The 11,118-nt window shown below is 43.0% G+C and overlaps 1 protein-coding gene across 2 annotated transcripts in view; it reads left to right on the top strand.

Moving 5' to 3' along the window:
• Positions 1 to 8,477, top strand: part of sucla2 (succinate-CoA ligase ADP-forming subunit beta) — a 33,975-nt gene extending 25,498 nt beyond the window's left edge. For both annotated transcript variants that reach the window (XM_028572593.1, XM_028572592.1), the window contains exons 7-10: positions 3,291 to 3,433; positions 4,789 to 4,909; positions 5,480 to 5,568; positions 8,109 to 8,477. In XM_028572593.1, coding sequence (XP_028428394.1) covers positions 3,291 to 3,433; positions 4,789 to 4,909; positions 5,480 to 5,568; positions 8,109 to 8,183 — 428 coding nt within the window. In that variant the 3' untranslated portion in view covers positions 8,184 to 8,477. The remainder of the gene's footprint in view (positions 1 to 3,290; positions 3,434 to 4,788; positions 4,910 to 5,479; positions 5,569 to 8,108) is intronic.
• The last annotated feature ends 2,641 nt before the right edge of the window (positions 8,478 to 11,118 follow it).

Here is an 11,118-nt window from a genome sequence, read left to right as displayed (position 1 = left end):
ACACACACTGACACACACTCTGACTGTCACACAGACACACGGACACACACACACACTGACACACACACGCACACACTGACACACACACTGACACACACACACACAAACTGACACACAGACACAAGGACACACACGAACACACTGACACACAGACACACAGACACACACTGACACACACGCACACACACTGACACACACACACGGACATGCACACGCACACACAAACACACACAGACACACAGAATGTCACACAGACACACGGACACGCACACACTGACACACTCACACACACAAGGACACAGACACACACCGAATGTCACACAGACACGCACACACTGACACACACACACACCGACACAGACACACACACACACGGACAGACATACACACACACGAATGGACGGACGGACACACACGGACAGACACACACACACACATAGGGACACACACACTAGCACACACACACACACATAACACAATACCCCACCCCCAGCCACATTCACCCACCTAACTGTTTGGTGTGTTTGTCTCCGGTTAACGTAGACGGTGATAAATGTAACTGTTTGGTGTGTTTGTCTCTGGTTAACGTAGACGGTTATAAATGTAACTGTTTGGTGTGTTTGTCTCTGGTTAACGTAGACGGTGATAAATGTAACTGTTTTGTGTTTTTGTCCTGAGCGGTTGTAAATGTAACTGTTTGGTGTGTTTGTCTCTGGTTAACGAGACGGTTGTAAATGTAACTGTTTGGTGTGTTTGTCTCTGTTTGGGTGATTTAACTGTTTGGTGTGTTTGTCTCTGGTTAACGAGACGGTGATAAATGTAACTGTTTGGTGTGTTTGTCTCTGGTTAACGAGACGGTTGTAAATGTAACTGTTTGGTGTGTTTGTCTCGGTTAACGAGAGCGGTGATAAATGTAACTGTTTGGTGTGTTTGTCTCCGGTTAACGAGACGGTTGTAAATGTAACTGTTTGGTGTGTTTGTCTCCGGTTAACGTAGACGGTTGTAAAAATGTTAACCGGTTATAAATGTAACTGTTTGGTGTGTTTGTCTCCGGTTAACGAGACGGTGATAAATGTAACTGTTTGGTGTGTTTGTCTCTGGTTAACGAGACGGTGATAAATGTAACTGTTTGGTGTGTTTGTCTCTCGTTAACGTAAGACGGTGATAAATGTAACTGTTTGGTGTGTTTGTCTCCGTTAACGAGACGGTGATAAATGTAACTGTTTGGTGTGTTTGTCTCGGTTAACGAGACGGTTGATAAATGTAACTGTTTGGTGTGTTTGTCTCTGGTTAACGTGACGGTTGTAAATGTAACTGTTTGGTGTGTTTGTCTCCGTTAAAGACGGTGATAAATGTAACTGTTTGGTGTGTTTGTCTCCGGTTAACGAGACGTTGATAAATGTAACTGTTTGGTGTGTTTGTCTCTGGTTACGTGAGACGGTGATAAATGTAACTGTTTGGTGTGTTTGTCTCCGGTTAACGTGAGACGGTGATAAATGTAACTGTTTGGTGTGTTTGTCTCCGGTTAACGTGACGACGGTGATAAATGTAACTGTTTGGTGTGTTTGTCTCTGGTTAACGAGACGGTTATAAATTTAACTGTTTGGTGTGTTTGTCTCCGGTTAACGTGACGGTGATAAATGTAACTGTTTGGTGTTTTTGTCTCCGGTTAACGACGGTTATAAATGTAACTGTTTGGTGTGTTTGTCTCCGGTTAACGAGACGGTGATAAATGTAACTGTTTGGTGTGTTTGTCTCCGGTTAACGTGAGCGGTGATAAATGTAACTGTTTGGTGTGTTTGTCTCCGGTTAACGTGAGCGGTTATAAATGTAACTGTTTGGTGTGTTTGTCTCCGGTTAACGAGACGGTTATAAATGTAACTGTTTGTGTGTTTGTCTCCGTTAACGTGACGGTTGTAAATGTAACTGTTTGGTGTGTTTGTCTCCGGTTAACGTGAGCGGTGATAAATGTAACGGTTTGGTGTGTTTGTCTCCGGTTAACGTAGACGGTTATAAATGTAACTGTTTGGTGTGTTTGTCTCCGGTTAACGAGACGGTTATAAATTTAACTGTTTGGTGTGTTTGTCTCCGTTAACGAGACGGTTGTAAATGTAACTGTTTGGTGTGTTTGTCTCCGGTTAACGTAGACGGTTGTAAATGTAACGGTTTGGTGTGTTTGTCTCCGGTTAACGTAGACGGTTATAAATGTAACTGTTTGGTGTGTTTGTCTCCGGTTAACGTAGACGGTTGTAAATGTAACTGTTTGGTGTGTTTGTCTCCGGTTAACGTAGACGGTGATAAATGTAACGGTTTGGTGTGTTTGTCTCCGGTTAACGTAGACGGTTATAAATGTAACTGTTTGGTGTGTTTGTCTCCGGTTAACGTAGACGGTTATAAATTTAACTGTTTGGTGTGTTTGTCTCCGGTTAACGTAGACGGTTGTAAATGTAACTGTTTGGTGTGTTTGTCTCCGGTTAACGTAGACGGTTATAAATTTAACTGTTTGGTGTGTTTGTCTCCGGTTAACGTAGACGGTTGTAAATGTAACTGTTTGGTGTGTTTGTCTCCGGTTAACGTAGACGGTTGTAAATGTAACGGTTTGGTGTGTTTGTCTCCGGTTAACGTAGACGGTGATAAATGTAACTGTTGGGTGTGTTTGTCTCCGGTTAACGTAGACGGTGATAAATGTAACTGTTGGGTGTGTTTGTCTCCGGTTAACGTAGACGGTTATAAATGTAACTGTTTGGTGTGTTTGTCTCCGGTTAACGTAGACGGTTATAAATGTAACTGTTGGGTGTGTTTGTCTCCGGTTAACGTAGACGGTGATAAATGTAACCGTTGGGTGTGTTTGTCTCCGGTTAACGTAGACGGTGATAAATGTAACCGTTGGGTGTGTTTGTCTCCGGTTAACGTTGACGGTGATAAATGTAACCGTTGGGTGTGTTTGTCTCCGGTTAACGTTGACGGTGATAAATGTAACCGTTGGGTGTGTTTGTCTCCGGTTAACGTAGACGGTTATAAATGTAACTGTTGGGTGTGTTTGTCTCCGGTTAACGTAGACGGTTATAAATGTAACTGTTTGGTGTGTTTGTCTCCGGTCAACGTAGACGGTTATAAATGTAACTGTTGGGTGTGTTTGTCTCCGGTTAACGTAGACGGTTATAAATGTAACTGTTTGGTGTGTTTGTCTCCGGTTAACGTAGACGGTTATAAATGTAACCGTTGGATGTGTTTGTCTCCGGTTAACGTAGACGGTTATAAATGTAACCGTTGGATGTGTTTGTCTCCAGTTAATGGCGCCGGTCTGGCCATGGCCACCATGGACATCATCAAGCTGCACGGCGGCACGCCGGCCAACTTCCTGGACGTTGGGGGCGGAGCCACGGCACATCAGGTCACCGAGGCGTTCAAACTCATCACCTCTGATAGGAAGGTAAGAAATGGAGGGATGGATGGAGGGATGGATGGTTGGGTGGATGGGTAGATGGGTGGGTGGATGGATGAGTAGATGGTTGGGTGGATGGGTGATTAGATGGGTGGGTGGATGGGTGAGTAGATGGGTGAGTAGATGGGTGGGTGGATGGGTGGATCGGGTGGATGGATGGATGGGTGAATTGATGGATGGGTAGATGGGTGGGTGGGTGGGTGGGTGGGTGGATGGATGGATGAGTAGATGGGTGGGTGCATGGATGGATGGGTGGGTGCATGGATGGATGGGTGAGTGGATGGATGGGTGAATGGATGGGTGGATGGATAGATGGATGGATGGGTGATTTGATGGATGGGTAGATGGGTGCGTGGATGGATGGGTGGATGGATAGATGGTTTGGATGGGTGAGTGGATGGATGGATGGGCGAGTGGATGGATGAGTGGATGGATGGATGGGTTAGTGGGTGGATGGATGGGTTGGTGGGTGGATGGATGGGTTGGTGGGTGGATGGATGGGTAGATGGAATGATGGATTGATAGGTAGATGGATGGATGGATGGATGGTTAGATGGATGGATGGGTGGATGGGTGGGTAGATGGATGGGTGGATGGGTAGATGGATGGGTGGGTGGGTGGGTAGATGGATGGGTGGATGTGTGGATGGATGGGTGGGTGGGTGGGTGGGTAGATGGATAGGTGGATGGAAGGATGGATGGGTAGATGGATGGGTGGGTAGATGGATAGGTGGATGGGTAGATGGATGGGTGGGTAGATGGATAGGTGGATGGATGGATGGATGGATGGATGGGTAGATGGATGGGTGGGTGGGTGGGTAGATGGATGGGTGGGTGGGTGGATGGATGGAAGGATGGATGGGTAGATGGATGGGTGGGTGGGTGGGTAGATGGATGGGTGGGTGGATGGATGGAAGGATGGATGGGTAGATGGATGGATGGATGGATGGATGGATGGACTTTATTAATCCCAAACTGGTAAATGACACGTGGTACAGCAGCAGGTATAAGACACACACCATCCAACCTGCACAACCTGCATACATATGTGGTATTTACATATTAAAAATATAGAATGTATAAAAGAATATGTAGTCTAAGTAAATATGAGTGTACAATTTGTACTTTAGTGCAGTATTGTAATAAATGAGGTAATGACCGTGTTATCTCTCACTCAGCGGTGAAATGTTGAAGATGACTTAGTACTACGGATTAAGTTAGGAGGGCACCTTATAAACTTCTACAAATTCATAATTATTCGTGCCCAGTGCACAGGAAACTCTAGCCGGCTTCATCCGTAGCTTCGTGTTGGGTTAATGCTGTTGCTGTGGCGCTGTCCCTCAGGTTCAGGCCATCCTGGTCAACATCTTCGGAGGCATCATGAGGTGCGACGTCATCGCGCAGGGCATCATCATGGCGGTGAGAGACCTGGACCTCAAGATCCCCATCGTGGTGCGGTTACAAGGTAAAGCACGTGCTCCGCTTCTCCGAAATCTGTCCGATACAGTACACAGAAGTAGGGCTGTGCTCGATTGAAGAACCTCTTAGTCGACTAACACTGATTCATTTGAATTGACTAATCGATTAGTTGATTTAATCGACAGATCTGTAAATCTGAGTTTCTCCTCAAAGAGTCGTGCTAAAAGCACCACTTTAATTAACACCAGAGATGTGCTCGTACGTTTCTTGGAAATAAGTGAAAAAAGCATCAAACATGACTAATGGACTAAAGAGATCTAAGTTGACTAAGACCAAAACCACCGATTAGTCGACTAATCCACTAAGAGGGAGCAGCCCTACACAGAAATGTTCTCGCACCTTTGGGAAAACCTGGAGATCGGTGGTGTTTTAAGCCCCCCAGCGTCGACTTCAAGGCACCTAACCGTTGCCTAATCTTAGCGCCTTCCAGGCAGCGCTGCGGTGGAGTATCCCTTTAACACAGATTTCTGTCTCTGCAGCAGCAGAGACTCTATTCAGGGTTAGAGACCCACATTTGATCAAATTCAGTGTCTTTTATTTTGCCTTTTTTTTTAAGGAACGAGAGTGGACGATGCCAAAGCTCTGATCGCTGCCAGTCCGCTGAAAATCCTGGCCTGTGACGACCTGGACGAGGCCGCCAAAATGGTACGTACACAAACACGCCTACACCAGTTTACGCAGACGCTATATTTACTAGGGCTGCCACCTCTTAGTGGATTAGTCGACTAATCTGTAGTTTTGGTCTTAGTCGACTAAGATTTCTTTAGTCGATAAGTCATTTTTTATGCTTATTCATGCTTAATTACTCATTTCCAAGAAACTTCTGAGCACATTTATGTTAAACACAAGATTTAAAGTGGTGCTTTTGCAGGATTAATTGTGGAGAAACTCAGTTTTACAGATGGTTAATTAACTACATTTATATTGTGCTTTTCTAGTCTTAACCACCTCTCAAAGCTCACAGCTCTGTCGATTAAATCAACTAATCAATCAGTCGACAGAATCCTATAAGTGTTAGTCGACTAAGAATATCTTTAGTCGAGGACAGCTCTAATATTTAGAGTATTTTCAGCGCTTCACCGTGCTGTCAGACGGCCCTTTACGACGGGGAACTGAAGCCAGTTATCTCGGCTCTCTGCCAAGCCACCAGACTCCTTTTGACAAAAACAGGGATTTTACCTCACAGAACGCGGGAGCTGCTGCTCTACCGCTGCCTCCATCGCTCGGTTAGTTTGTTTAGTAACTCAACGAGAAGTTTGTTGTATTTTAGCAGAATACTGGAAGCAGAAGAACTGAGAACACTTTTAATATCTGTTTATTTATCACAAGTTATATCGTTATCCAGATATTACAACGGTATTGCGTATTTTCCTCATATCGTGCAGCCCTTTTGAAAATTGAATTGAATAAAAAACACCACTTAATAGGGCTGTCCTCGACTAAAGAAATTCTTAGTTGACTAACACTTTAGCGATTTTGTCGACTAATCGATTAGTTGATTTAATTGACAGAGCTGTGAGCTTTGAGAGGTGGTTAAGACTAGAAAAGCACAATATAAATGTAGTTAATTAACCATCTGTAAAACTCAGTTTCTCCACAATTAATCCTGCAAAAGCACCACTTTAAATCTTGTGTTTACCAGAGATGTGCTCAGAAGGTTCTTGGAGATAAGTAATTAAGCATGAATAAGCATAAAAAATGACTAATCGACTAAAGAAATCTTAGTCCACTAAGACCAAAACGACCGATTAGTCGACTAATCGACTAATAGGTGGCAGCCCTACCACTTAAAAAGAAGACGGTTACATTTTAAAGTGCGGTTTTCTGCTGATATTTCCTCTCTTCTAAATCTCTGAGTGTCTATCACGACGTGTTGCAGCCTTTAGCGTGGCTTATAGAGCCACTTGATATCGCAATGCCGATTTAAAATAGCAACATATTGTGCCGCTCTAGCTTTTTATATATATATATATATATATATATATATATATATATATATATATATATATATATATATATATATATATTAACCTTTATTACCAGGACATAATCCCATTGACATTCAGAATCTCTTTTTCAAAGGGAGTCCTGGCCAAGACAGCAGTATAATAGTTCCATGTTACAATATATACAGTGAAAAACAGACAACAGAAAAAGACAGCACATGTGCATTTAGTAGTCACATAGTCCTTTATCCTAATTTTAAACTGTGTCATAGTTGAAAGGTAGTCTAATTTAAGCTGATTCTGCAGTTTATACCAGGATGAGGGTGCAAAAACTTCAAAAGGCACTTTCACCAAAGACAGTTCGCGTTCAGGGGAAATGTCATAACGTGAAATGGCCCATCTGATTGGAGATTACATTTCCTGGTGGTGACTTTAGGAGTCAGGAGGGAACACAAGTAATGAGGCAGTTTACACAGTATGGCCTTAAAAAGAAATATATACCAATGCTCCAACCTGTGATTGTGCAAGGAAGGCCAACCAACGTTCTCAGTGTGATAGAAATTTTCTTGCAGCAGCAGAGTTTAGTAAATATCAATGATAAAAATGAATACGAATAAAGACTGTTTGAGAATCAAACCAAAATCTGGTCTTTGAGCATTTATTATATTTTGCAAAATATGAGAATACAGATTCACAGGTACACGCAGTACAACTGAATGAGCATTTCTAAACTAAAATCTAAACATCATATCATCATATAGTCAAAACCTCTCTTTAGCCGACCCTCTCACTTTATCTTTTAGCCTGGCCATAGTTGAAAAGAGGACATCATGAAAAGTCAAACTATCCTTCCCTTCCCCTCTGGCCCTGTTCTTTTCATTAGCCTAAACAAAAGTTAATTCCCAGTTGGCAGAAGGAAACATGGTTTTGTGGCCTTCTCAACGTTGTCTGCTAAAAACTTAAACAAATGAGAGGCTAGTGTCTCTCCAAAAATAAAGCTTCTAGGCTAAGAGTTCATGGCTGCAGCTGTCCCTGTCTAGTCTTTAAGAGTCTAAGAGGAAGGAGCAGCATTCTCTGGAAGTTTTAAACAATCTTTAAGCAAATGGTTAAAATCATTAATGAATAATGGTTAAAATAAAATTTGCCACCACACTAGCTACAGGGATGAGTACTAAACTCAAAGAAGACCGGTTGTTTGACATGCCTTGACTCTGTCTGTCTCTTTGTGTCTGTTCGCAGGTTGTAAAGCTGTCTGAAATCGTATCGCTGGCTAAGGAAGCTCAAGTGGACATCACCTTCCAGCTGCCCATCTAAGGAGCAAAGGAAAGAAAGCTTGACCTTTGACCTCCTCAGCCCCCCCAAACTCTTCCACTGTCCCACCCACAGCCGCCCATCACTCCGCCGCAAACCCAAGCCGACAGCCAGACGAGCCGATCGTTTAGTTTCCTCTTTCTCCCTCTGTGGCATGACTCGGCACGTCTGTCCACCGCGTAGACGGCGACTGACCTCGCTTAGAGAACAGGGATGCACCTAATCCAGATTTTTGGGGTTCGGCCGAATACCGAATCCCCTGGTTGAGATTGTGCTGACTCCTCCTCCCATCCTCAGTCCATGAACCCAGTAAACACATGAAGGAAGTAAACAGGGACTGTCCTTCCTTTGCCGTACCTGAAGTTGCTGCATTCTGGCTGCTGTCTGGAGATTCCTTCATGCACAACTCGTATTCTTTCGGATGTTTTCATACCAGATGTTGTAACAGCGGCCATGTTGTGTATAGTTTAGGGTCCTCACCACCACCAGACCAATCAGCATTGAACAGATTGAACATGTAGCTGGACTTGAATGGCCTTCCTTTGACTGAAAGTACTGACAAACAACAACTTTTTCTGCTCACCAGATCCATGTCCACTTTCTCACAGCCTGCTGCGCTGACCAGATCCATGTCCACTTTCTCACAGCCTGCCACGTCCAAACACCTTCCCTCACCAGATCCATGTCCACTTTCTCACAGCCTACTGCATTGAACGCTCCACCCACGTAAACACCTTCCCTCACCAGATCCATGTCCACTTTTCACAGCCTGCTGCGTTGGGCGCTCCACCCACGTAAACACCTTCCCTCACCAGATCCATGTCCACTTTCTTCCTCCACAGTAAACACCTTCCCCACCAGATCCATTGAACAGCCTACCACCGCTCTAAACACCTTCACCAGATCCAATCCACTTCCTCACAGCCTACTGCATTGAGCGCTCCACCCACGTAAACACCTTCCCGCAATGACCACGGTGACCAGCGTAGCGCGCCGAGTGCAAGCGTAGGGTTCGGTTCCCTGGAAAAAAATTCAAAGGTTCGGCAGAAACCCAACCCTGTCAAAAAGCCCAATCTTGGCCGAATCTGAAGCCCAATACTGGATTCGGTGCATCCCTGATAGAGAGACAACAGCCTCCTTTTTTTTTTTTTTTTTTTTTTTTTTAAGTCGCACTGGGATCTCTGTTTTCCTTTTCTTTCTTCTCCCTCCCAAGTTTCCTCAAACTTAAGTTGCACTCAAGTCGATACGCACAAATCTCAAACTTTTAACTTCCTTCACACGCGGAGAACCAGTGTCTGTGCACTTCGGTACTTGTTGGGAAAAGTTCCTTCACTCCTTCACCCTGTTCAGAAAAAACAACATGGAAAAACCAGACCGGCTGAAGCGTTTGCATGTGTCATGGAAGCTGCTTTCACTCCCGTCATTAAACACTGTTATAATATAATATTAAAACACACAATTTATTTCGATAGCACTTTTCTTTTGTTACAAGGTCACAAAGTGCTTTCCCGATTTAAAAAAAAAAAAAAAAAAAAAAAAGGGGCACATAAAAAACCCAAGAACACGAACAACAATGGAGTAAAAAAAAAAAAAAAAAACGAGTAACAGAGGAGTCATAAAAATTTAAAACACACGAGGAGGAAATTAAGTCAAAACAACGAAATGTTGCCTCAAGTGAGTGCAAAAAAGCAGACTGGGAAAGCAACATTCATTCATAAACACGTGTGCATAGTTTTGAGTGCCTTTTCAGCGCTCTATGGTGTTTTTTTTGCCTCTAACGGTGCCTTCCAGGCAGCTAACCCTAAACCTTAACCCTAAACATAACCATTGCCGCGCTGCCTAGAAGGGTTAAAAAACACCAAAGGCCCTACTGTCTCTAAACATGAATGTAACGGATTCAAAAAAACACATTTCTTCCCTCCGTGCAGGACTTTGAAATAGTTCCTCAAACAAGGGCTGGGCTATATGGATAAAGTCGACGTAACGATATTGTTGTGTTGGCTATCTTTCACAAAATATTTACACAATGCGATTTTTAGATAAATAATCACGAGTAATGTGGATATAATGACTAAGTGGGTGAAGGCAAAAACAGTTACAACAGTCTGGTATGTTCAGAAAAGTACATCACTTTACTGTAATGCAGCCTTTAAAACCAGGAAAAGACACTTATGTCATATTACTGAATCTTTAAATATGAGGTTGTTTACGAAGGTAGCTACTTAAAGAAAATTAAAAGGTCAAACGTAAACCTAAAGAGATGTGAAAACTGGATTTAGACTCGAAAATGCTCCCAAACTCCAGCATTTAGTTGTTACATTAAAGGGTTACACTTTATTTTATGGTATTGACATAATCGTGACATGACACTGTCATAACTATGACATGACACTGTCATGACAACTTGACATTAACCAGGATGACATTACCAGAAGTTGTCTTGGTCATGACAAGTTGACATTGTTTGGGTTGTCTTGCTTATGACAACTTGACATTAACCAGAAGTTGTCTTGGTCATGACAAGTTGACACTAAATTTGTTTTGGATGTCTTTGTAATGACAACTTGACATAATGTCATCCTGTTTAATGTCAAGTTGTCTTAATAAGGACACTGCAAACTAATTTAATGTCAACTTTTCATGACCAAGACAACTTCTGGTTAATGTCCCTTTGATTTAATGTCAAGTTGTCATAAGCAAGACAACCCAAACAATGTCAACTTGTCGTGACAAAACCCTGAATGACACTTAATGACAGAAGTCATAAAAGTTGATGACTTGTTTATAATGTTTATGACACGTTCATGACAGTGTTATGTCATAGTCATGACATTGTGATGTCATAGTCATAATAATGACTTGTCACGATTATGTCGATGTTACCCATTAAAGTTCCCTGATGGGTAAAGGCCACAGCGTTGGCGCGGCTCAAGGTGTT

Source organism: Perca flavescens, unplaced genomic scaffold, assembly GCF_004354835.1.
Source record: "Perca flavescens isolate YP-PL-M2 unplaced genomic scaffold, PFLA_1.0 EPR50_1.1_unplaced_scaf_19, whole genome shotgun sequence".
NCBI lineage: Eukaryota > Metazoa > Chordata > Actinopteri > Perciformes > Percidae > Perca > Perca flavescens.
Note: the sequence above shows the minus strand (reverse complement) of the source record. Positions and strands in the feature narration are given on the sequence as shown.